This window comes from Oncorhynchus masou, chromosome 22, assembly GCF_036934945.1.
Source record: "Oncorhynchus masou masou isolate Uvic2021 chromosome 22, UVic_Omas_1.1, whole genome shotgun sequence".
NCBI lineage: Eukaryota > Metazoa > Chordata > Actinopteri > Salmoniformes > Salmonidae > Oncorhynchus > Oncorhynchus masou.
This window is the reverse complement of record NC_088233.1, coordinates 9,092,316-9,120,158: the sequence shown is the minus strand read 5'-3', so window position 1 is coordinate 9,120,158 and position 27,843 is coordinate 9,092,316. Positions and strand designations below refer to the sequence as shown.

Sequence of the window (27,843 nt, the reverse complement as noted above, 5' to 3'; positions counted from 1 at the left end):
TAGGCCAGAATCGAATAACCACTTTCTCTGTAAACAATTCTCATCCAATTATGTCCCCAAGCCTTTCATCTCAAGTTACTGCGCTCGTTCTGCGCACTGGGTGACCGCGAACACCTTGTGCCGCATTACTTGTTTTTGCAAAATATCAAGCGCTCAAGCCGCAATCTATTTTTAGAAGCCGTGGTTTGTATTGTCGGTGTTATGCTTTCAGATTGTTGCCGTGAGTCGATCATTTCTGGTGCGTAAACTCATTTGGAGACGGGCCGGGCGCAGTGTGTGTATCCAAGCAACAAGCTTCAGCAAACTCAAAGGGATAAAGGTTACATTTACAGTAGATGAACGCGGAGGTGGATTGTCAAACATTATTCAGGCACCCAGTGCAAGCTTAGATATTCTACTGGGATTCAAATGTTTGTTTTTAAACACCAGATGTAGATAACGTGGGGAGTTAATCAACACTTTTATAGAGTGTATAACTGACTGGGATTATTTGCAAATGACGATGACAGATTTTAGACCCGGACCTCTGTATTTCTTTGATCAGGTAACCCAATAAATATACTATTTATTATTACTATATCATGCAACAGAGGAAACTGGGATAATGGATAATAATTTTCACAACTTCTTCAGCCAACAGGACGGGGACATAGGAAGCGCCCCAGAATGCCCTTGGAGCATTGCTTTGATCTGGCAAATGTGGGCGTGCGCTTGGCAACAATCAAAAGGTAGGCTACACTCATATAGACTTTATACATGTTAGTGTAACGGATGTGAAATGGCTAGCTAGTTAGCGGTGCTCTGAGACCTTGAAGTAGTAGTCCACCTTGCTCTGCAAGGGCCGCGGCTTTTGTGGAGCGATGGGTAACGATGCTTCGTGGGTGACTGTTGTTGATGTGTGCAGAGGGTCCCTGGTTCGCGCCCCGGTATGGGCGAGGGGACGGTCTAAGGTTATACTGTTACATTAGACCGTGCTGGACTGGAAAATTCCAGTCATCGGGGGCCTGATTGGTGTACCACTTTTCCCTCTATCCCTAGCAAACACAGCTGATTTAACTACTTGCATTTTGAACTGAATATCATGATTAGTTGATTATTGGATTCTGGTGTGTTAGCAGGGGCTGGGGGGGAAAGTGTGACATCAATCAGACCCCCGAGGACTGGAGTTGCCCAGGCCAGAATTATATGTCTGTTTTGTGTGTGCTTGACTTAGTATTTATAAATAAACAAATCTTCATTTCAATACTTTCTATTCTAATTTATAGCCTATGCGCTCACAGTGAGTGCGTTAACGATGACAAATATGATGCAAAGAATGAAGACAATGCACACAAAGTGCAAAATAAACCCTCTACCACTGGTAAACCAGATACCTGGCCCTCTATCAACGGATCGTTGGACATGGGTGGTGATGAGAGGAATCCGGAGGCCGCGGCCGTGCCAGCAGACTGGTTGGATGACGTGGACCCGATGGATGCATACAAGCATATGGCCCCTCAGTTGTTGAGCGAGTTGGGGAGTGTGCTTTCGCAGTATGAAGGGAGTGAGGAGAGATGTATTCCACACGGCCTCGTGAACATTCTGAATTACTCATGGAAGGATTTGACCGCAGGGGCAGTTTATGTCAAACCATCTTGGAAGTTGGGTGTCGGCAGTGGGGGTGGTGATGGAGGGAAACCTCGCAAGTCGAAGAGCTTCATGAATTTCGATGAGACTCTTCGGCAGATGGCGGGAAAGAGAAAGACAAAACAAAAACCGTCCAAGGTGGAAAATGGGTCTGAGAGACGGCCTCAAGACTCCAATTTGCGCAAAAGATCGTCAGTTTCCCATGCACAAAAAGGTGAATCCTCAACATGAACTCGACAGCACTCACCCACTGCATTAGTTGACACCTTTTCTAATAGGAAGTCAAATTATGACTTTGAAAAAAGTCTCACATTTACACTGTACAATTCCCCAGGCCATCTACTTTAATTAACCAAACTCACCATGGCCACTTTAGACCTGGGATAAGTAATGAAAATGGTCATAAACATTAAACCACCTATATTAAGTCATTGCTGTCATACTTTTAAGACATTCCTGCTTGTGTGAGAGGCTAGGTTGGTTTACAAGAGAGATTGTTGGTCTACGGGCCACAGGTTTTTATAAAAGGCCTTAGTCAGTGAATCAGTTACAACCAGTTCCTGCCTTTTGACTTTCCCTGTTTAATAATTCACTCACACTCATCTGGGGTATTATGGGTATTACTGAGACAATGGGTGGATGCTTCTCTTGAAGCTCCCCCTTAGTCCTATAAGTGACCATTTAACAATACATGAAGTCTAGTGTTCAGGAAATACATGTAGGTTAGTGTTCAGGAAATACATGTAAACTAGTGTTCAGGGAATACATGTAAACTAGTGTTCAGGAAATACATGCAGGCTAGGGTTCAGGATATACATGTAGGTTAGTGTTCAGGAAATACATGTAAACTAGTGTTCAGGGAATACATGTAAACTAGTGTTCAGGAAATACATGCAGGCTAGGGTTCAGGATATACATGTAGGTTAGTGTTCAGGAAATACATGTAAACTAGTGTTCAGGAAATACATGTAAACTAGTGTTCAGGAAATACATGTAAACTAGTGTTCAGGAAATACATGTAGGTTAGTGTTGAGGAAATACATGTAAACTAGTGTCTTTTGTATCCAAGATGACATTCCCATCAAGCTGTTTTTCAACAATTTCCTTCCAGCTCATGTGACCACAACTATAAGTTTCTCCATCTCTTCAAAAACCCATGAAGAGCAAGGTAGGACATTACCACACACACTATGCTACTCCTAGACATTTATACGCAGACGATATACCTGATTAGGGGCTCCCAAGTGACGAACGGGTCTAAGGCACTGCATCTCAGTGCTCGAGGCATCACTACAGACACCCTGGTTCGAATCTGGTATTATGATTGGGAGTCCCATTTGGCAGTTCACAATTGGCCCAGCGTCGTCCAGGTTTGGCCGGGGTGTAGGTCGTCATTGCAAATAAGAATTTGTTCTTAATTAACTGACTTGCCTAGTTAAAAAAAATAAGAATGATCAAAACTGTACGGTATAGAGCAGTAGTAGTGCTGCCTCCGCTTTATCAGCTCTAGCAACTGAGCCACAGCTGGAACCCAAAGCCAAGGTCGTGGGTTAAATTCCCGCAGGGAACACACACTCATAAAATAAATGTATGTGCTCACTGTACTGCAAGTAACTTTGGATGAAAAACAATTTGCTAAGTGGCACATGTTATCATATCATTTGACTTAGTGTGTGGTAGATGGACATCTAGTGTACCCACATTGTGCCCTTGAGCAATGCACTTAACCTCACAACATGCTCTCCATTCAGGGGCCGTTGACTGCACTACGGCTTGACACTGTGCTTCTATTTACTGTGTGGTGGTGGGGGGGGTTCAGAACAAAAATATCCATTATTCACTGTAGCATATGGACAATAAAGTTGTATTGTATGGTACATGCAGGTTGGATCGTCCAGCCTAAGGAGCCAACTCATGAGGAACCTCAGTGGACTAAGCTGTGTCATTGGGTGGTAGAGAGGCTGCAATTGGCTAGGATACCTATGTAAGAACTTCTAATCTACTCTATTATGTTGTAGAAATCCTCACTATGTTATGAGCCATGTTATAATCCCCACCAAAACAGGTTAATCGCATTGGTGCGATGCATGTTTGACATTCATGCCAGCAACCTGGGTTCACTTCCCTGCTGGTACCTACAATATTGTATTATATTTCCACAGCTTTTCCTGCAACACAACATATCCCCATGTCACCCTAATGGCTTTTTCAATTACTTTGAGTGTGCCAATTTGTCCGTGTGTATGATTACAGTATGACTTCATTTAGAAAACAGACAACGGAGCAGGCAGAGAGTGGGCTGAACAAACCACCCATCCTCCGTCACTATGGGGATGCCAAGCCACACTTTAAACACCAGAAGAAGACAGGAGGAGGAAGCGGAGGAGGAGGCAAGACCTGGCCTTACCCTCAGATACCAGAGGTGAACCAGGAGGACCAGGATTCACCGCGGCAGAAACTACACTACAGGATCAATGATGGTTCCTCCTTCCTATAGTATCCTTTCTCACGTTTCCAACTAAAGCTGATTCATTCCAGGATGTTACTTCGCTACTGACCTCTTTCACTCATCTTCACAGGTCTGTCAGAACTAGGTATGGGAAAGCTATATGAGAGAAACTAAAAACCAGTTGTCTGAGATCTGTGAAGACAAGGAATCAGGGCAATGGGCAGGGAACATCTTCCTAAAATTAAACTCAACAAATGAAGTTTAAATCTCTAATTTCTAAATCTAAATGGGTTAACCTAGCCGTCACCTTGACCCTTGACCCTTCCCAGCTATCCGTCTGGTTTTGTAGCTGTGTGTCAGAGCCACTCTGGTCTGTCCTGTGGAGGGTTCTATACTAATGTGTTCAGTGACCAACTCAGCGCTGTTATACTGGCCAGCATCACCGCAGTAGGACGGGGCACCGTCACACACCCACTCAGGTAAACACATGGTAAATGGTGAAAGATTGAACAGAATTTTCAAACATTAAAGTTAACAGAAATAGGGGCACTAAGAACAGTATGTACAGTATCTGACTCGAAGGCCCAATTTAGTTGTACTAATGAATGAATTGAGCTGACCTAGGCTCCTAGTTCAGATAAAGCTGACGCATGCTTCCCGGTCGAAACAGTTCACGCATATATTAACAGTTTGTGACGTTGTTGTTCGTCCCCCCCCCCCCCCCGGCTGTTCTTGCACACAACACTGTTTTTTTGAGGCAAGTCAAAGTCCAGTAGCCGATGTCTATGCCCCATCGACGATGATTGGTCAACAGTACTATTTCTAGTAGGAGTGGGAACATGAAGTGTTTGTTGTCATTCGATGAGAGACGATTAATTGTAATGCTTTTTGTTGTTGTTTTGCACTTGAGAAATACTGCACCAAACATCTTAGCTAGATGTAAAATTGCTCGACTAAAAATGTCAAAATTAATGACAGATATCTTGACAGATATCTTGATTTATCTTATATTATTAGATTTAACTTTGATTTATCTTAGATTATTAGATTTAACTTTGATTTATCTTAGATGATCTTGGACTATTTTGAGGAAGTGGTAGTGGTAATAGTAATATTTGTTCTTGTTTTTAAAGCGAAGGTGTTTCGGGAGTATGCGAGCACAGACGGCCTAGCCAAGTTCTGCTAGGAGCAAACCGAACCTCTGCATGAGGAAACCTTAAATTGGGATCAGTGGATTACTACTGGTTAGGGTGAGGCGTAGATCACATGAAAGGGATCTTTAACACAGGAGGTTGGTGGCACCTTAATTGAGGAGGACGGGCTCGTGGTAATGCCTGGAGGGGAATCGGTGGAATGGTATCAAATACATCAAACACATGGTTTCCATGGTTTCCACGCCATTCCATTCGCTCCGTTCCAGACATTATTATGAGCCCTTCTCCCCTCAGCGGCCTCCACTGGTCTTTAATCAATGGATCCACAGGGATTATGTCAGCTGGCAGTGAACACGGTGTGCTTATTGTGAGTATGTCTGCTGTGAGTAAAGCAGACATAGATGGATCTAATTGTGAACTGTTGTGAACTGTTGTTGTCTGTAGTGGGACTGTTACTGCTGTGTGGGATCAGCGTGGCGGGATGACGTGTGACCCAGAAGGAGCTGTCACTAAGGAGTGGACCTGGCAGATTGGGGTTAAGGAGAGGATAGTCATTCAGGTGAGGACCAGGGTTCCATGGGGTCAACAGTTCAGTCAATACAGGATATAGCTCAATGTAAATGAGCAAATGTATGTTCTTAGTTGTCTTTTTAATCTGACCTCACCTAATTTAAGGTAAAGTAAAGAAACTAAGAGTAAGCTAATTAAGCAATAAGGCCCGAGGAGGTGTGGTGTACGGTCTGATATACCACGGCTGTCAGCCAATCAGCATTCAGGGCTTGATCCACCCAGTTTATAATAGGCTATAGCCCAGTTTAGTCTACAACTACTGTTTGTAATCCCCATCTCTGTAAGGCCCTTCACTGACAAACTCAGTCAAGAAGAAGAGGAAGTCCCAGTTGCTGGGCAACGCCGTCATATGATAGCCTCTGGGACAGCAGTACGGGGGCTTGTAACAAAGCAGGGGACGTGGGGCATGACGATGTTACCCACGGATACTGTGATACTCCAACTACGTCATCATGGCTGATCGGTCCATTTCAGTTCTAAAGTGGGCTATTGCCTCTATTGTAATCATAACTTCGAATAGAGGAACAGCCATCAAGTACATTTATCATCAGAGGTGAGAAGTTATTTATGCCAATTAGGAATCTCTCTTGAGGTTTTGTCAGGATTAAGATAGGATTAGGATAGGGTTTAGTTAGGATTAAGATAGGGTTACAATAGGATTAGGATAGGATTAAGATAGGGTTTAGTTAGGATTGGGATAGGATTAAGATAGGGTTACAATAGGATTAGGATAGGGTTTAGTTAGGATTAGGATAGGGTTACAATAGGATTAGGATAGGGTTTAGTTAGGATTAGGATAGGGTTTAGTTAGGATTAAGATAGGGTTACAATAGGATTAGGATAGGGTTTAGTTAGGATTAAAATAGGGTTTGGTTAGGATTAAGATAGGGTTACAATAGGATTACGATAGGATTAAGATAGGGTTACAATAGGATTAGGATAGGATTAAGATAGGGTTACAATAGGATTAGTCAGGATTAAGATAGGGTTTAGTTAGGATTAGGATAGGGTTTAGTTAGGATTAGGATAGGGTTACAATAGGATTAGGATAGGATTAAGATAGGGTTTAGTTAGGATTAGGATAGGGTTTAGTTAGGATTAGGATAGGGTTACAATAGGATTAGGATAGGATTAAGATAGGGTTAAAATAGGATTAGGATAGGGTTAAGATAGGGTTAGGATAGGATTAAGATAGGGTTACAATAGGATTAGGATAGGATTAAGATAGGGTTAAAATAGGATTAGGATAGGGTTAAGATAGGGTTACAATAGGATTAGGATAGGATTAAGATAGGGTTAAAATAGGATTAGTATAGGGTTAAGATAGGGTTACAATAGGATTAGGATAGGATTAAGATAGGGTTACAATAGGATTAGGATAGGGTTACAATAGGGTTACAATAGGATTAAGATAGGGTTTAGTTAGGATTAGGATAGGGTTTAGTTAGGATTAGGATAGGGTTTAGTTAGGATTAGGATAGGGTTTAGTTAGGATTAGGATAGGGTTTAGTTAGGATTAGGATAGGGTTTAGTTAGGATTAGGATAGGGTTTAGTTAGGATTAGGATAGGGTTTAGTCAGGATTAGGATAGGGTTTAGTTAGGATTAGGATAGGGTTTAGTTAGGATTAGGATAGGGTTTAGTTAGGATTAGGATAGGATTAGGATAGGGTTTAGTTAGGATTAGGATAGGGTTTAGTTAGGATTAAGATAGGGTTTAGTTAGGATTAAGATAGGGTTTAGTCAGGATTAGGATAGGGTTACAATAGGATTAAGATAGGGTTTAGTTAGGATTAGGATAGGGTTACAATAGGGTTACAATAGGATTAGGATAGGGTTACAATAGGATTAGGATAGGGTTTAGTTAGGATTAGGATAGGGTTTAGATATTTAAGCGAAGAGGCATTCCATAACCTTTGGTTATTTTCTTATTTTTTCCCAGGTGTCTGATCAGATCTCAGTACGGATGTTGAGCGGTACCTGCACCACCCTCAGCTTTAAGAGTCACAATGAGAGTGTCCAGCTACCACTGTCCCCCCTGCCCAACATCACCCCAACTAAACAAGTGGTGAGAAAACACTGTGACGATAAGATATTACAGCTATTTCAGGCTTAATGTGTTGATGATGGCTGGTGATGGCCAAATCTGATTGGTGAACGGTTGGTGACTGGTGAATCTGATTGGTGAACTGTTGGTGACTGGTGAACGGTTGGTGACTGGTGAATCTGATTGGTGAACTGTTGGTGACTGGTGAACGGTTGGTGACTGGTGAATCTGATTGGTGAACTGTTGGTGACTGGTGAACGGTTGGTGACTGGTGAATCTGATTGGTGAACGGTTGGTGACTGGAGAATATGATTGGTGAACAGTTGGTGACTGGTGAATCTGATTGGTGAACTGTTGGTGACTGGTGAACGGTTGGTGACTGGTGAATCTGATTGGTGAACGGTTGGTGACTGGAGAATATGATTGGTGAACGGTTGGTGACTGGTGAAGCTGACTGGTGAACGGTTGGTGACTGGTGAATCTGATTGATGATTTGTATGAGTCCAGGCCTGTCTGCAGACTGAGGGGGCGTTCACCTCTCTGGCAGCCCAGGAGCTCTCCCTGAGTAAGAAGCACCAGAAGAACCAGGGCCAGACCATAGACACCAAGAGGGTAAGAGACTTTAAAGAGGATCTATGGCATTTATTTAACTAAGTAGCTCTTTGAGAACACATATTTTACAATAACGACCTGGCTAAGAGGATGTCAGTTAGGATTTCGTCTCATTGAGTGGTGTTTCCAATGTCTGTACTAGTCTCTCTTGACCAACATTCATACACAACAAGATTTTGATTATGCACCAGGTGTCAGTGCGTTCCAGTGAGGTGCGACAGGTGACCCGGGAGGTGGGGAAGCTGGAAGAACCCTGTCTCTTCAGGAGAGGAGGAGGGCGGGCAGGACGAGAGCTGGAAAGACTCCAGAGGAGAATATGTAATATCCTGGACGACTGGCTGGAGTTCTACCGGGTCACCACAGGTGGTTTTATTTAAATGTGTTCATTATAGACATTCATTATTCTCTTTTACAATAACAGGTCAAGGGGTGAAGAGTTCTGGTGGTCCGCTGGAGCTTTTTTTTCTAAATCTTATTTAATAAAGTAATTACTATATAAATATGTCTATACCGCGACAAGTCCTTGTGGACTGATGTTAGTACCTACTGAAGTCGACACAGAAACCATTCAGCCAGTTAGATAAGTTCTTCACATGGAAAATACAATGAAGCTGTGCAGGTGTGTCCATATAAAAGTGGTTCAGTAAAGTACAGCATCATCATAAGCATTGTTTTATTTTATTTTTATTTCACTTTTATTTAACCAGGTAGGCTAGTTGAGAACAAGTTCTCATTTGCAACTGCGACCTGGCCAAGATAAAGCAGAGCAGTATGAACAGACAACACAGAGTTACACATGGAGTAAACAATTAACAAGTCAATAACACAGTAGAAAAAAAAGAGTCTATATACATTGTGTGCAAAAGGCATGAGGAGGTAGGTGAATAATTACAATTTAGCAGATTAACACTGGAGTGATAAATGATCAGATGGTCATGTACAGGAAGAGATATTGGTGTGCAAAAAAGCAGAAAAGTAAATAAATATAAACAGTATGGGGATGAGGTAGGTAAAATTGGGTGGGCTGCTCAGATAGCAGATGTTTGAAGTTGGTGAGGGAGATAAAAGTCTCCAACTTCAGCAATTTTTGCAATTCGTTCCAGTCACAGGCAGCAGTGAACTGGAACGAAAGGCGGCCAAATGAGGTGTTGGCTTTAGGGATGATCAGTGAGATACACCTGCTGGAGCGCGTGCTACGGGTGGGTGTTGCCATCGTGACCAGAGAACTGAGATCAGGCGGAGCTTTACCTAGCATGGACTTGTAGATGACCTGGAGCCAGTGGGTCTGGTGATGAATATGTAGCGAGTGCCAGCCGACTAGAGCATACAGGTTGCAGTGGTGGGTGGTATAAGGTGATAATGGCACTGTGATAAACTGCATCCAGTTTGCTGAGTAGAGTGTTGGAAGCTATTTTGTAGATGACATCGCCGAAGTCGAGGATCGGTAGGATAGTCAGTTTTACTAGGGTAAGTTTGGCGGCGTGAGTGAAGGAGGCTTTGTTGCGGAATAGAAAGCCGACTCTAGATTTGATTTTAGATTGGAGATGGTTGACATGAGTCTGGAAGGAGAGTTTACAGTCTAGCCAGACACCTAGGTACTTATAGATGTCCACATATTCTAGGTCGGAACCATCCAGGGTGGTGATGCTAGTCGGGCGTGCGGGTGCAGGCAGCGAACGGTTTAAAAGCATGCATTTGGCTTTACTAGCGTTTAAGAGCAGTTGGAGGCCACGGAAGGAATGCTGTATGGCATTGAAGTGTACAGAATGGTGTCGTCTGCGTAGAGGTGGATCAGGGAATCGCCCGCAGCAAGAGCAACATCATTGATATATACAGAGAAAAGAGTCGGCCCGAGAATTGAACCCTGTGGCACCCCCATAGAGACTGCCAGAGAACAGGACAGCATGCCCTCCGATTTGACACACTGAACTCTGTCTGCAAAGTAGTTGGTGAACCAGGCAAGGCAGTCATCAGAAAAACCGAGGCTACTGAGTCTGCCGATAAGAATATGGTGATTGACAGAGTCGAAAGCCTTGGCAAAGTCGATGAAGATGGCTGCACAGTACTGTCATTCATCGATGGCGGTTATGATATCGTTTAGGACCTTGAGCGTGGCTGAGGTGCACCCGTGACCGGCTCGGAAACCAGATTGCACAGCGGAGAAGGTACGGTGGGATTTGAGATGGCCAGTGACCTGTTTGTTGACTTGGCTTTCAAAGACCTTAGATAGGCAGGACAGGATGGATATAGGTCTGTAACAGTTTGGGTCCAGCGTGTCTCCCCCTTTGTGATTACTTTCCAGTTCTTAGTTACATATGTCATCTCCTTAGTTACATATGTCATCTTAGTTACATATGTCATCTCCTTTGTTACATATGTCATCTCCTTTGTTACATATGTCATCTCCTTAGTTACATATGTAATCTCCTTAGTTACATATGTCATCTTACATATGTAATCTCCTTAGTTACATATGTAATCTCCTTTGTTACATATGTAATCTCCTTTATTACATTTTTACTTATCAAGTCAGTTAAGAACAAATCATTATTTACAATGACTGCCTAACCTTGCCGACTCTGGGCCAATTGTATGCCGCCCTACGGTACTCCCATTCACAGCCAGTTGTGATACAGCCCGGGATTGAACCAGGGTCTGTAGTGACACCTCTAGCACTGAGCTGCAGTGTCTTAAACCACTGCGCCACTTGGGAGCTCCTTTGATATGTAACAATATGAGCCATCGAGCAGATGCTTTTATCAGTGACAGTCATGTGTGCATATATTTTACCCATCGTGGTCCCAGGAATCAAACTCACTATCACGTCGGCACCAACGATGTTAGGATGAAACAGTCAGAGATCACCAAGCGCAACATAGCTTCTGCATGTAAATCAGCTAGAAAGATGTGTCGGCATCGAGTAATTGCCTCTGGCCCCATCCTATTAGGGGGAGTGATGAGCTCTACAGCAGAGTCTCACAACTCAATCGCTGGTTGAAAACTGTTTTCTGCCCCTCCCAAAAGATAGAATTTGTTGATAATTGGCCCTCTTTCTGGGACTCACCCACAAACAGGACCAAGCCTGACCTGCTGAGGAGTGACGGACTCCATCCTAGCTGGAGGGGTGCTCTCATCTTATCTACCAACATAGACAGGGCTCTAACTCTTCTAGCTCCACAATGAAATAGGGTGCAGGCCAGGCAGCAGGCTGTTAGCCAGCCTGCCAGCATAGTGGACCTAGGTTGGGCAAAACTAAACATGGCGGTGTTCGCCTTAGCAATCTCACTAGGATAAAGACCTCCTCCATTCCTGTCATTATTGAAAGAGATCATGATACCTCACATCTCAAAATAGGGCTACTTAATGTTACTTCAAAGGCAATTATAGTCAAAGAACTAATCACTGATCATAATCTTGATGTGATTGGCCTGACTGAAACATGGCTTAAGCCTGATGAATTTACTGTGTTAAATGAGGCCTCACTTCCTGGCTACACTAGTGACCATATCCCCCGTGCATCCCGCAAAGGCGGAGGTGTTGCTAACATTTACGATAGCAAATTTCAATTTACAAAAAAAAATGACGTTTTCGTCTTTTGAGCTTCTAGTCATGAAATCTATGCAGCCTACTCAATCACTTTTCATAGCTACTGTTTACAGGCCTCCTGGGCCATATACAGCGTTCCTCATTGAGTTCCCTGAATTCCTATCGGACCTTGTTGTCATAGCAGATAATATTCCAATCTTTGGTGACTTTAATATTCACATGGAAAAGTCCACAGACCCACTCCAAAAGGCTTTCGGAGCCATCATCGACTCAGTGGGTTTTGTCCAACATGTCTCTGGACCCACTCGCTGTCACAGTCATACTCTGGACCTAGTTTTGTCCCATGGAATAAATGTTGTGGATCTTAATGTTTTTCCTCATAATCCTGGACTATCGGACCACCATTTTATTACGTTTGCAATTGCAACAAATAATCTGCTTAGACCCCAATCAAGGAACATCAAAAGTCGTGCTATAAATTCACAAACAACACAAAGATTCCTTCCAGATTCCCTCTGTCTACCCAAGGACGCCAGAGGACAAAAATCAGTTAACCACCTAACTGAGGAACTCAAATTAACCTTGCGCAATACCCTACATGCAGTTGCACCCCTAACAACTAAAAACATTTCTCATAAGAAACTAGCTCCCCGGTATACAGAAAATACCCAAGCTCTGAAGCAAGCTTCCAGAAAATTGGAACGGAAATGGCGCCACACCAAACTGGAAGTCTTCCAACTAGCTTGGAAAGACAGTACGTGCAGTACCGAAGAGCCCTTACTGCTGCTCGATCATCCTATTTTTCAAACTTAATTGAGGAAAATAAGAACAATCCGAAATTCCTTTTTGATACTGTCGCAAAGCTAACTAAAAAGCAGCATTCCCCAAGAGAGGATGGCTTTCACTTTAGCAGTGATAAATTCATGAACTTCTTTGAGGAAAAGATCATGATTATTAGAAAGCAAATTACGGACTCCTCTTTAAATCTGCATATTCCTTCAAAGCTCAGTTGTCCTGAGTCTGCACAACTCTGCCAGGACCTAGGATCAAGAGAGACACTCAAGTGTTTTAGTACTATATCTCTTGACACAATGATGAAAATAATCATGGCCTCTAAACCTTCAAGCTGCATACTGGACCCTAATTCCAACTAAACTACTGAAAGAGCTGCTTCCTGTGCTTGGCCCTCCTATGTTGAACATAATAAACGGCTCTCTATCCACCGGATGTGTACCAAACTCACTAAAAGTGGCAGTAATAAAGCCTCTCTTGAAAAAGCCAAACCTTGACCCAGAAAATATAAAAAACTAATCGGCCTATATCGAATCTTCCATTCCTCTCAAAAATTTTAGAAAAGGCTGTTGCGCAGCAACTCACTGCCTTCCTGAAGACAAAGAATGTATACGAAATGCTTCAGTCTGGTTTTAGACCCCATCATAGCACTGAGACTGCACTTGTAAAGGTGGTAAATGACCTTTTAATGGCATCAGACCGAGGCTCTGCATCTGTCCTCGTGCTCCTAGACCTTAGTGATGCTTTTGATACCATCGATCACCACATTCTTTTGGAGAGATTGGAAACCCAAATTGGTCTACACGGACAAGTTCTGGCCTGGTTTAGATCTTATCTGTCGGAAAGATATCAGTTTGTCTCTGTGAATGGTTTGTCCTCTGACAAATCAACCTCTGTAAATTTCGGCGTTCCTCAAGGTTCCGTTTTAGGACCACTATTGTTTTCACTATATATTTTACCTCTTGGGGATGTCATTCGATAACATAATGTTAACTTTCACTTCTATGCGGATGACACACAGCTGTACATTTCAATGAAACATGGTGAAGCCCCAAAATTGCCCTCGCTAGAAGCATGTGTTTCAGACATAAGGAAGTGGATGGCTGCAAACTTTCTACTTTTAAACTCGGACAAAACAGAGATGCTTGTTCTAGGTCCCAAGAAACAAAGAGATCTTCTGTTGAATCTGACAATTGATCTTAATGGTTGTACAGTCGTCTCAAATAAAACTGTGAAGGACCTCAGCGTTACTCTGGACCCTGATCTCTCTTTTGAAGAACATATCAAGACCATGTCAAGGACTTTTTTCCATCTACGTAACATTGCAAAAATCAGAAACTTTCTGTCCAAAAATGATGCAGAAAAATTAATCCATGCTTTTGTCACTTCTAGGTTAGACTACTGCAATACACTACTTTCCGGCTACCCGGATAAAGCACTAAATAAACTTCAGTTAGTGCTAAAAGCACTGCTGCTAGAATCCTGACTAGAACCAAAAAATATGATCATATTACTCCAGTGCTAGCCTCCCTACACTGGCTTCCTGTCAAAGCAAGGGCTGATTTCAAGGTTTTACTGCTAACCTAGAAAGCATTGCATGGGCTTGCTCCTACCTATCTCTCTAATTTAGTCCTGCCGTACATACCTACACGTACGCTACGGTCACAAGACGCAGGCCTCCTAATTGTCCCTAGAATTTCTAAGTAAACAGCTGGAGGCAGGGCTTTCTCCTATAGAGCTCCATTTTTATGGAACGGTCTGCCTACCCATGTCAGAGACACAAACTCGGTCTCAACCTTTAAGTCTTTACGGAAGACTCATCTCTTCAGTGGGTCATATGATTGAGTATAGTCTGGCCCAGGAGTGGGAAGGTGAACGGAAAGGCTCTGGAGCAACGAACCGCCCTTGCTGTCTCTGCCTGTCTGGTTCCCCTCTTTCCACTGGGATTCTCTGCCTCTAACCCTATTACAGGGGCTGAGTCATTGGCTTACTGGGGCTCTCTCATACCATCCCTGGGAGGGATGCGTCACCTGAGTGGGTTGAGTCACTGATGTGATCATCCTGTCTGGGTTGGCACCCCCCCTTGGGTTGTGCCGCAGCGGAGGTCTTTGTGGGCTATACTCAGCCTTGTCTCAGGATGGTAAGTTGGTGGTTGAAGATATCCCTCTAGTGGTGTGGGGGCTGTGCTTTGGCAAAGTGGGTGGGGTTATATCCTTCCTTTTTGGCCCTGTCCGTGGGGGGCCTCGGATGGGGCCACAGTGTCTCCGCCTGTCTCCGCCTGTCTCAGCCTCCAGTATTTAGTAGTAGTTTATGTGTCGGGGGGCTAGGGTCAGTTTGTTATATCTGGAGTACTTCTCCTGTCCTATTCGGTGTCCTGTGTGAATTTAAGTGTGCTCTCTCTAATTCTCTATTTCTCTCTTTCTTTCTCTCTCTCAGTTTGTTATATCTGGAGTACTTCTCCTGTCCTATTCGGTGTCATGTGTGAATTTAAGTGTGCTCTCTCTAATTCTCTATTTCTCTCTTTCTTTCTCTCTCTCAGTTTGTTATATCTGGAGTACTTCTCTTGTCCTATTCGGTGTCCTGTGTGAATTTAACTGTGCTCTCTCTAATTCTCTATTTCTCTCTTTCTTTCTCTCTCTCGGAGGACCTGAGCACTAGCACCATGCCTCAGGACTACCTGACATGATGCCTCCTTGCTGTCCCCAGTCCACCTGGCTGTGCTGCTGCTCCAGTTTCAACTGTTCTGCCTGTGATTATTATTATTTGACCATGCTGGTCATTTATGAACATTTGAACATCTTGGCCATGTTCTGTTATAATCTCCACCCGGCACAGCCAGAAGAGGACTGGCCACCCCACATAGCCTGGTTCCTCTCTAGGTTTCTTCCTAGGTTTTGGCCTTTCTTGGGAGTTTTTCCTAGCCACCGTGCTTCTACACCTGCATTGCTTGCTGTTTGGGGTTTTAGGCTGGGTTTCTGTACCGCACTTTGAGATATCAGCTGATGTACGAAGGGCTATATAAATACATTTGATTTGATTTGACTTTCCTGAAGTTGCAAGCGTCATGTTCTTACTACTGAGCTACAGAGGACCACAAACCCACTATGAGTCTCCTTCATGAAGTCCTGACCATCTTCTGTTGCCCATCAGGTATCAAGTGCCCAGATATGGAGCGGATGTCTGATGGTCCAATGCGGCCCAGACTGAAGAGAGAGGGCCAGTCAGCAGCGCCGCCCTCCCTCCACCCCACCACAGGGCTGTCAGACAGTACCCGGGGTCTACCAGGGGGGGGAAGCACTGCGCTACATGCCAGCACCAGACACCTGCCACCTGCCTCAGATGTCCTCCTGCCAGGCTCCACCCACAAGTTGTCATGGTAACATGATGTGACTGATGTGTGTTGTTGTAGAAAAAGGAGTGGTTTTGGATATCGTCGATGCCAGATGAAAACCTCTTATTTCCAAAACAAACTTTTCAGGAGATGTAAAAAAAAAAAAAACAGCCATATTTTCATATTAGCGTACATACAATTCTGAAACTTCAGAAGCTATTTTGAAAAAATAAATGTGAGTCCTAGAGGTATGACATTTTCAGAGCACATTGAGGGGAGTTACTGCTTTCAGTACATGTGAAACAATAAAATAAAACGGGGACTCACAAGGTTTTCATCCGACAGCGACGATATGTAAAATAACAAATTGTTTGTGGACAATTATGTTCAGACTGAAGTCTTGATGATGATGATGATCATTCTGTTGATGATGAAGAGTATTATTGATTTGTCAACAGGACATTTTCTCCAAAGAAGCAGGGCAAGGAGGGAAGAGAGGAGCCCCTCCATTTCACACAGTCAGGGACGTTCAGAGTCCACAGCAACGTCAGACTGGAGTAAGAACAGAACCAGAACCATGCCTCTGTCACTGACAGAGACAACTCACTGCTTCTGAACCTAACAAGGACTACTTCCTCCCTTTCCTTCTGTCCTATGCTGATCACCATGTTCTATTCTTTCCACCCCAGGTCTGTAGTGATCCCGAGATGCAGTCCAGAGCTCCGTCTCACTGCCCAACGTCCCCACTACACATCCTCAAGCCCCTCCACCCCTTACCCCCTTTGCAGCCCGTGTCCTGCCCAGTTTAGGGCCGTTCTCCTGGGGTTGGAGGGCCGGACACACAGGCTGTGTCGCTGTAGCTCCAGGACCATGCCAGTCCTGACAGACCAGGAGTATGACGCCTTCATTTGGGGCCAACCCCCCCACAGTGAACAGATCCTGGTGGTGTGTGTGACACCCCTGCACCAGACCCCCCTCGCCCCTCACATCCCCTTGTTGCCGCATGAGGACATGCTGGAGCTGCTCTACGAGAGGATGAATAAGAACAGGACCATGCCATGCACTCAGGTTGATTTACATATATTTACATGAATAGGAACAGGACCATGCCATGCACTCAGGTTGATTTACATACATTTACATGAATAAGAACAGGACCATGCCATGCACTCAGGTTGATTTACATACATTTACATGAATAAGAACAGGACCATGTCATGTACTCAGATTGATTGATTTACATATATTTACATGAATAAGAACAGGACCATGCCATGCACTCAGGTTGATTTACATATATTTACATGAATAAGAACAGGACCATGTCATGTACATTTACATTTACATTTAAGTCATTTAGCAGACGCTCTTATCCAGAGCGACTTCAGATTGATTGATTTACATATATTTACATGTTTAAGAACAGGACCATGTCATGCACTCAGATTGATTTACATACATTTACATGAATATGAATATAACTATGCCATGCACTCGGGTTGACAGGTTGATTTACATACATTTACATGAATAAGAACAGGACCATGCCATGTACTCAGATTGATTTACATACATTTACATGACAGAACATTCAATTTCGGGACATACAATGTATCCATATAATTCCACTCTTGAGATTACCAGGGGCAGACACACACACACACACACACACTTTTCATGCTTGACTTTGTCCTCATATTCAGAGTCAGCTGGACTCGTTCCGCCTGGTGAGGTATGAGCTGTCTACAGGGAAGACCTGCCCAGCTACCCACAATGCACTGCTGCAGCAGAGACACAATGCCGCTCCTGGGATGTTTCTGGTCAGTTGGTCAACAGCTGTCTCTCTCTCAGCCATGACCAATTGGTCAACAGCTGTCTCTCTCTCTCTCTCTCAGCCATGACCAATTGGTCAACAGCTGTCTCTCTCTCTCTCTCTCTCTCTCTCAGCCATGACCAATTGGTCAACAGCTGTCTCTCTCTCAACCACGACAAGTTGGTCAACTGCTGTCTCTCTCTCAGCCATGACCAATTGGTCAACAGCTGTCTCTCTCTCTCTCTCTCTCTCTCAGCCATGACCAATTGGTCAACAGCTGTCTCTCTCTCAACCACGACCAGCTGGTCAACATCTGTCTCTCTCTCAGCTACGACCAGTTGGTCAACAGCTGTCTCTCTCTCAGCCACGATCAGTTGGTCAACATCTGTCTCTCTCTCTCAGCCAAGACCAGTTGGTCAACATCTGTCTCTCTCAGCCACGACCAGTTGGTCAACATCTGTCTCTCTCTCTCAGCCAAGACCAGTTGGTCAACAGCTGTCTCTCTCTCTCAGCCAAGACCAGTTGGTCAACATCTGTCTCTCTCTCTCAGCCAAGACCAGTTGGTCAACATCTGTCTCTCTCAGCCAAGACCAGTTGGTCAACAGCTGTCTCTCTCTCTCAGCCACGACTGCTTGGCTGTGGTCCGATTCACTAAAAACCCTTCTGCCCAATTGTAACTGGTACCAATACGCTCCCCCTCACGGATTTAAAATGAATGGACTGGTGGAAGTAATATGATGGAAACTCCCTACAACCTTGCTTGCACCAATCAGATGCTGTTAAAATCCATTAGAGGGAGTGAATGATTGCACACTTCTATGTGAAGGATCGGCATGTAGCCCTAATCTTATTCACCTGATATCCACATATTACTGTAGATGGCAGCAAAGAAACACTAATCCAAGAGCTTTGACATCATTATCAAACCAGCTTGGTCTTATTGTAAATTCATTTACCTTTTTACAAGAACTCCAGTTATCCTGTTACTGCAGTGGGCTAAATCAGGGTCACACAGAGTGTTTCTGGGTAGTCATAAAGGAAAGGAGGAAAGGGCTACTTACTGAAAATGAGCCAACCTGGCTGGTTGTGGAGGAAAGGGCTACTTACTGAAAATGAGCCAACCTGGCTGGTTGTGGAGGAAAGGGCTACTTACTGAAAATGAGCCAACCTGGCTGGTTGTGGAGGAAAGGGCTACTTACTGAAAATGAGCCAACCTGGCTGGTTGTGCAGGAAAGGGCTACTTACTGAAAATGAGCCAACCTGGCTGGTTGTGGAGGAAAGGGCTACTTACTGAAAATGAGCCAACCTGGCTGGTTGTGCAGGAAAGGGCTACTTACTGAAAATGAGCCAACCTGGCTGGTTGTGGAGGAAAGGGCTACTTACTGAAAATGAGCCAACCTGGCTGGTTGTGCAGGAAAGGGCTACTTACTGAAAATGAGCCAACCTGGCTGGTTGTGCAGGAAAGGGCTACTTACTGAAAATGAGCCAACCTGGCTGGTTGTGCAGGAAAGGGCTACTTACTGAAAATGAGCCAACCTGGCTGGTTGTGCAGGAAAGGGCTACTTACTGAAAATGAGCCAACCTGGCTGGTTGTGCAGGAAAGGGCTACTTACTGAAAATGAGCCAACCTGGCTGGTTGTGCAGGAAAGGGCTACTTACTGAAAATGAGCCAACCTGACTGGTTGTGCAGGAAAGGGCTACTTACTGAAAATGAGCCAACCTGGCTGGTTGTGCAGGAAAGGGCTACTTACTGAAAATGAGCCAACCTGGCTGGTTGTGCAGGAAAGGGCTACTTACTGAAAATGAGCCAACCTGGCTGGGCGTGGAGGAAAGATAGACAGAACTCTCTTCAATATGCTAATAATGTAACTGTCTTTAATAAAGACTGTTTGATGGATCTACTTACCAGAATTATAAATAAAAGTGACACAAAGTTATTTTGAAGTGGAACACTGCCGACGCGTATGAGACGTTAGTATACCGAGGCTTATGGACTTTCTCTTCTTCTCTTACCGTTTGCTTACCGCTGCTGTAGACTAACTAATGAAGAACAGGCTAGTCAGGTTCTTCTGTTGTAAACCTGAGACCAGGTTACCATATGAATGACAATGGTGAGCTCAGAATTCAGGCTGGTTCAAATAGGCTGAATAAAAGACTTTAGTGTCCGATGGAGGGTCAAATCATCTGCAGGTCAGAACAGAGAGAAACAGAGGATTAGGATAAAGCCGGTTGTGAAAACAAACACTAAGCAATAATCGATTGATGGCTTTTCAATTGAAAAGGAGGAACCTAAATGCACAATGAATGCTATCAGAATGTCTTTGTTTTCATCATCTTAAAAATGAAAAAGAAATACAAAAGATAGAATACATTTGTCAACAGTTTATAAAACTTTGATTTTGAGTTACAGTCATTTTAAGTGGATGTCATATCCAGATATTTAGATTTTTTTTCGTGCTAATTTTCTTTGGAAACAATCATTATCACGTCTCCGTCAGTCCTATAAGATGTTTCTGTTTATTGGTTCAACAGATGTACATCAGAGGGAAGCTGCTGTTCGCTGACTACATCTTCAACGGCTACAGCTGCTCAGTGAGGAACCTCCACAAGCAGATCTCTAAAACTAGAGGGGACTACAGACAGGGCCAGAGCCTGCCCTCAGACTACAAGTTCAGGTAAAAAGCTACTGAAGTGACACTTACCTACTGCCATTGTGCCCTTCCAGCAAAGCACTTGCACTTGCTAAACCCGTAACCTGCTCCAGGGGCCAGGGGCCAGGGGCCAGGGTGCTGCTTCATGCGATCATATTTCACACGACTTCTGAGAAAACGTATTGAATTGAGTTGAACGGGAACAGTACCCTCTCTGCTGTGTTGGCAGTGCCCAGGTGAAGAGTCCAGCAGTAGGGAACCCACCAGGCCATCAGGCAGCTCAGAAGGTCCCTGATGGACGAGGAGACATCTCTCGTGGAACACCTGCCCTGTTAGAGAAGGGAAAAGTCCCAAACCAGTGAGCGGTACGTACATAAACCCAATACTCTGTATTACTCCGTCCTTTTAGTATCATTACTTAATGTTGTGATTGACCTCCTGTTCTCTTACCACTTACCCAATATTGTGCTTGTGACACGGGTTTAACGACTATCATTACCTCATTCTTACCCATACTGACAATAGTGCAGGGATTCTTGAAAGACGGGACAATCCCAACTTTGTTTCCTCAGAATAATTTTTTTCTTAATTGTTAACAACATTTGAAATGCAAATTGATTTATATCACCATATATGGCATTTTTATTTTAGTTTTTTTTTTCAACAAGTGTTTAAAGTACTTGATTGTTTCATTCTAACATAGAGTTATTCAAAATATGTCATACAAATCTCCAAAAGTATTTTTGTTGTTGTTTTATACCACTGTATAATTCTCCAGGGCTAATTTCATTAGCATTTTGGCATGTTTTTCTAGATTCAGAACATAAAATCAGATTTATAAACATTATCTCTTACGTCGAGCACAGCAAGTACCTCAATAGTTTAATCTTTTAATATTGCAGGACAATGACAAACATATTTTTTCAGAATATTTTACCCCCCCCCCCCAAAAAAACAAAAACGATCTTAAGGGGGTTAGCAATCAGTGAAGGAATTGACAACAGACACTCATAAACAGACATGTTCTTGTCTTTAAAAATAAAAGTTCAATACAAACATTTGTAAAATATAAACAATTGTTTATTTCACGATCCCCAACCAAATATAACCATTCTATCAGATCTTTCAGCACTCTGGCGGAGTTGACATTAGACAAAAATCTGACAAAGTTGACAAAATTGCTTATTTTCCTTCTTCGTTCAAGTGGAATACAATTGAGTTTTTCCTCAGTAGCTTTATGACTCTAAAACCTAATTAAAAGGAACTCATTTAAACCAACATCTATATTCTATATTAATATCTCAGGGAGATGGAGTTGACAGGTTATGGTAGTGACCGTGGTGATTTCAATATTGTTTGTTTAAATCAATCAAAAGTATATAACTGTACAGACCATGAATGGTCTTGTTGCACTACATGTAATGAGGACATGAATAAGAGGTTCTTTTGTTATAGCTGGTCCTGCTTCTTCCTGATTCAGTTAGAATTTTAGTTGACCAATTCTGGGGGGAATCACAGCTTTTAGAAAAAAATATTCATTGAAGTCAGAGAGGGCTATTGCAACAAACTACATGTGATCATTTTCCAGTTAATATTTATTTTTGCAAGTAAAAAAAAAGTCACTTTTTGGGGAAGTTTTAATTTGTAATCCTTTGCATCGGAAAAGAGCATTTTCTGTCAGAGAGCACACATGGAAATTAATAAACAAATATAAATATATATTTTTAATTCCCTTTAAATGTAATTTGTTAAGTTCAAATGATTAAACAAAATGCTTTTTTTTTCATGACATTTCCCTGCCAGACAAGGATTGTACCAACTTTCAAGAATCCCTGAGTGACATCTATGTTTAAAATGTCTAACATGCATTGTAAAGCTGACTTCTTTGTGTTCCAGGAAATTGACTCAGGGACCTGTGACATCATCGGTCACGTTAAAGAGAGACACCGCTCGTTCTAAAAGCCAAAAATACGTCTGCTGCATCCTCACTGCCCGTACTCACCACACTGAACAAAGGTCAGCTCCTATCAGAGCTGCAATGTAAGACCCTTTCTGGTGTCACAAGTCATTAGGAGACACTGGAGAAGAACCTCCTCAGAGCTGGGCTCGCTGGCTGGAGACAGACAGTGTGCTGGGAGAGAGGGACCAAGTCTAATATTAGGTGCACTACACTGTAAATGTAATACAGATCTCCCATTACATCTATAACTGTCTTGCACACGTCTTGTTTGACTGAATTGAATTCAACGAAGCAATGCTCCACATACTGTATATCATAGCACTTTGTAGAACTCAGTTGCATCATGGAAGATCTTCCTTATTTTTCTACGGTCTACAAATAAAAGACTGTTGTCAATATGTGGACTGTTGTTTTCATATTATCTGTCTTCATATCCTCCAGGACAAATGAAAACTGTTTCAAAGTGAAAAACAAAATGATGATCTACTGTTATCTGTCTACCAGTACAATTGTATCAAACCCAGAGCTATCTAATTTCTTCCTGTTGTGACATCATACTGTTTCAGCTGAGAGAGGCACTTCCTGACTGATAAAGTGACTGTGTATCAACCAATGATGAGTGAGAGACTGAGAGACAGAGAGAGAGAGAGAGAGAGAGAAAAGAACTATGGGTGACTCAGTGTTGCCTAACGCTGGTTTTTAGAATAACCTATACTGTGGAATGTTCAGAGGGAGAAATATTCTGATACAATGAATGGTGACGTTAGTTTCTTACCCTACTTCCTCATAGAAATCGGTGACCTGGCAAATGAACTCCCACGCATTCCTTCATTTTCCACTGAACTCAGATATTTACTGGCTTTAATTAGCACTGATGACAGAGAGAAATGGTCCATTTAAGCACAGCATGTGATGCCGAAATGCACATGAATATGTGGGCTATTATTTGTATTATTGACCATTGTTATGAGCTATGATGATAAACATCAAGCTTCAACAACATCTAGTCTATTATTAATGATGATGATGATGATGATGATGATGATGATGACATTATGGTCATGTATAACAAATTAAATGTGTAAGGGCCTTGACTTTACCCCAAGTCATGGGACTCAATCTTCCATATTTATTTTGCACCGACAGTATGCCAGATGTTTAATGTAATTGATTTGTGGAGTTAAATGGGAAATCTGGAGTTGCTACCAGATCTGGAACAACTATAGTTTAAATCATGTTTTGTGGAATGTAACTATAGTTACTTTGGAGGTGACTACAATTATTTGAATACAGATCCCAGAAAAGGCATTTGAAAATAGATCTAAGAGAGTAAAAACATTTTTGTAACTATTTGAAAACAGATCTGTGAAAGTAACTACAAAAATATATATATATATGTATTTGAATGCAGATTTTAACTAATGGGAGGGTTGTATCTGGAACAGAAACAATTGGATTGGCTGCCTTCAACTAAAGGTAGGGCTGCAAGCAGGAACTGCATGTTGCAGATAGAAATAGGACGAATAGAGCAAACACAATCTCCTATTCTATTTCAGTCTATCTGATAGTCATATTTGATCTACACAATACATTTCTATCGGAACATTCTGTAAATGTCCATTCTCCTGAACATACCCCAGGTGTAGATAATCAAGTCAAACCAACCAATCAATGATATGCTGTACAGAGAAGTATAAATAAGTTGTGATGCTCAACTGCTGTATGACTCTTTCAACATGCCACTGAAAAGGTAGAACGCTACAATTCATATTATGATACCTGACAACACTGCAGACTAATTAAAACTCATTTGCATACATGCAAACAGCAAGTTGGATGCTTAGCAAAAACAACTTTGAAACTCTTTGTCCATCTGAGGGGAGTTGTTCTTGTTTCAAACACACTCTTTACCATCTTTAAATGGCTTAGTTTACTCCCAATACAAACTGACATGCTTTTCCACTTAGCTTGGCTGTCGTTGATTCAAGACGGCAGTTTTTTTTTAAACGTTTAGTTTCCTTTCGACACTTAATAAAAACTTGAATTGCATAGCAATGAGCTGAGAGTTTTTATAACGACTGTACACAAGAGGAATAGTGACTGTTCATTGTATTATTGTTATTACGCATTGTAATAATGCCATTATTATGCAATTATAAAGCAATTTACAAAGTCCTATCTATGCAACATTTGCTGCTAAATGTAAATAATCACAAAGGTACTACACATGAAGAAGAACTATGTGTAAAGTGTTACTGTACAGCCTTGTGAAAATGTCTGTGTCTGTCATTTTGAAGCTGCTAAAGTGATCTACTCTAATGTAGAGGTGATTCTATGTCCCTCATCTAAGTTCCAGTGCCTTCAGAAAGTATTCGTACCTCTTGGACTTATTCAACATGTTGTTATGTTACAGCCTGAATTCAAAGTGGGTTTTAAATGAAATAAAACATGTTGCTCACCCATTTACACACAATATCCCATAATGACAAAATGAAAATATGTTTTTAGAAATATGATCAAATTTATTGAAAATGAAATACAACAATATCTAATTTACATATGTATTCACACCCCTGAGTCAATGCATGTTAGAATCACATTTGGCAGCGATTACAGCTGTGAATCTTTCTGGGTAAATCTCTAAGAGCTTTCCACACCTGGATTGTACAATACTTGCATATTATTTATTTTTTTTTAATTGAAGTTGGTTTTTGACCTTTGATAGACAGCCATTTTCATGCCTTGCCATACATTTTCAAGCTGATTTAAGTCAAAACTGTAACTCGGCCACTCAGGAACATTCACTGTCTTTTTGGTAAGCAACTCCAGTGTAGACCTTTTGTTTTAGTTTATTGTCCTGCTGAAAGGTGTCTGTTGGAAAGCAGACTGAACAAGGCGTTCCTCTAGGATTTTTCCTGTGCTTAGCTCCCTAGTCCTTGCCGATGACAAGCATACCCATAACATGATGCAGCCACCACCATGCTTGAAAATATGAAGAGTGGTACTCAGTGATAGGTTGTGTTGGATTTGCCACAAACATAATGTTTTGTATTCAGGACATAAAATTAATTCCTTTGCCAATGTTTTGCAGTTTTACCTTTAGTGCCTTGTTGCAAACAGGAAGCATGTTTTGAAAAAATAATAACTCTGTACTGACTTCCTTCTTTTCACTCTGTCAATTAGATTAGTATTGTGGAGTAACTACAATGTTGTTGATCCATCCTCAGTTTTCTCCTATCACAGCCGTTAAACTCTGTAACTGTTTTAAAAACACCATTGGCTTCATGGTGAAAACCCTGAGCGGTTTCCTTCCTCTCCGGCATCTGAGTTAGGAAGGACGCCTGTATCTTTGTAGTGACTGGTTGTGTATTGATACACCATCCAAAGAGTAATTAATAACTTCACCATTTGCTCAAAAGGATTGTTAATGTAATGCTTTTGTATTTTCCCGGTCTACAATAGGTGTGCTTCTTTGTGAGGCGTTGGAAAATCTCTGTTGTGTTTGTGGTTGAATCTGTGTTTGAAATTGTTAAACACTATTATTGAACACAGAGTGAGTCCATGCAACTTATTATGTAACTTATTAAGTTCATTTTTACTCCTGAATGTATTTAGACTTAACAAAGGGGTTGAATACTTATTGACTCAAGACATTTCAGCTTTTCATTTTGAATGAATTGGTAAAAATGTCTAAAAACATAATTCCACTTTGACATTATGGGCTGTTGTGTATAAGCCAATGACCCAAAATGTCAATGTGATCAATGTTATATTCAGGCTGTAACACAACAAAGTCAAAGGGTGTGAATACTTTCAGAATGCACTGTAACTGTAGGTTCTAGGTTATAGGTTATATAAAGATTCATATCTGAGAGCCCCTCAAACCATCTGCTAATGAGCATATATTTAGACTAATTCAACTAACTGTTGTAGTTTTAGGTTATTTTTCTGAGACCTGAATTTGAATATCAATGACAAATAGTTTCCTTTTAGGTGAAACTCTATAAAAAAATAAAAAAAAAAATAAAAACGAGATTTGACTACCTCCACTATTTGGAAAAGTTGGTATATTCAATAAACGACCAAAAATGACTTTCTGTATAGGTTTTCCTGCTACATACATTTTTGGACTTAAATGAAGGATATGTATCCATGGATTCTTGACGAATATAACTTAGGAAAATGCCTCATGATCTAAGTTCAACTGTCCTACCCCATCAGAACCAAAAATATAAGCTGGTTTTACTCCAATGTTTGTAAACGAAGTAAATGTAAACAAACAATATATATCCTCAAAACACGGTTAAGACTGGAATTGTGATATCCTGGACGGTCAGTCCTCGCATCCATAGTTGTCTATGAATTTGTGAGTAGTTTCACTTCTTCAGCCCAATCACTCAGCTTTATAACAGAAACAAGGGCGGGACAACATTTAGTTACTGTATCAAGTGCTGATTGGTGCTTTGAGAGACCCCTAGTGGACATTGTGTGAATGTCCAGCAATAAACTCATCTCAGTTCATAACATCGGGGTGGATCAGTGCATCGCGACTGTTGCCAGTTCAAGATCAAATGTAGAAATATAACTTCATCTTTAAAGGGTAGATCGCAAGATTAATTACAACGTTTTGAGTGTTGACAATGGGTCTCAAGGAAGAATGAAGAAAGCCAGCGTTTTCCCTGGGTTGAGTTGAACGATTTTGAGAAGCCGGAGGAGTGTGATTGTTCGGCAGGAATCATCGTCATGAGCGCAGGTTTGTTGACTGGCACAAAGTTGATGAGAAGTGTCAATCGATGTCGTTTGGGTTGTCGAATTTGTAAAGCAAGCTTCATTTACCTGTGTAGAGAATAGACTTTACACAAACCTATAAATATTCGTTTAATATTGTAATTTAAACAATGCTACATTTGGGATTCAAATCTATTTTATTTGGTATAAAGTCAAAATTGGAGCTGTTTGGTGGCTCCGATACACAAGTCTAGTGTTTATTGTCGTCGTGCCTGGAGCATTGGATTGGTCCAATTGACCTAAGAATGGATCTAGACGAGAGGGAATTTCCACCATATTTCTTACATCGGTCAGTTTCTTTTAAATCCATGAAGAAAAGTGAGCAAGTGCACCTTTAGGGTAGAGAATTGGGATACAGTTACTCTGTCTACGTGACCACTCAGCGGTCACACGACCTGGCACCAGCTCCATACTCCCACTCCTAGTAATTCCCACTGCTGCTTTGTTGGCTGGACCATTAATATGATTACTGTACTGTTGAGGTGTGTGTGTGTGTGTGTGTGTGT

At 42.1% G+C, this 27,843-nt stretch overlaps 2 protein-coding genes across 2 annotated transcripts in view; both read left to right on the top strand.

The window, feature by feature from the left end:
• The first annotated feature begins 275 nt into the window (after positions 1–275).
• Positions 276–22,945, top strand: LOC135508969 (uncharacterized). Its single transcript, XM_064929216.1, has 18 exons — positions 276–544; positions 634–728; positions 1,266–1,840; positions 2,738–2,794; positions 3,511–3,610; positions 3,895–4,122; positions 4,405–4,554; positions 5,674–5,788; positions 7,740–7,865; positions 8,352–8,456; positions 8,648–8,819; positions 15,945–16,170; positions 16,584–16,682; positions 16,815–17,193; positions 17,829–17,945; positions 20,471–20,613; positions 20,819–20,954; positions 22,486–22,945. The coding sequence occupies exons 1-17, from the start codon at positions 497–499 to the stop codon at positions 20,949–20,951; spliced, it is 2,868 nt and encodes a 955-aa protein (XP_064785288.1). The 5' UTR covers positions 276–496; the 3' UTR covers positions 20,952–20,954; positions 22,486–22,945.
• Positions 22,946–27,072: 4,127 nt separating this feature from the next.
• Positions 27,073–27,843, top strand: part of LOC135508968 (FYVE, RhoGEF and PH domain-containing protein 6-like) — a 36,498-nt gene continuing 35,727 nt past the window's right edge. Inside the window, exon 1 of the mRNA XM_064929215.1 lies at positions 27,073–27,302. Coding sequence (XP_064785287.1) covers positions 27,293–27,302 — 10 coding nt within the window. The 5' untranslated portion in view covers positions 27,073–27,292. The remainder of the gene's footprint in view (positions 27,303–27,843) is intronic.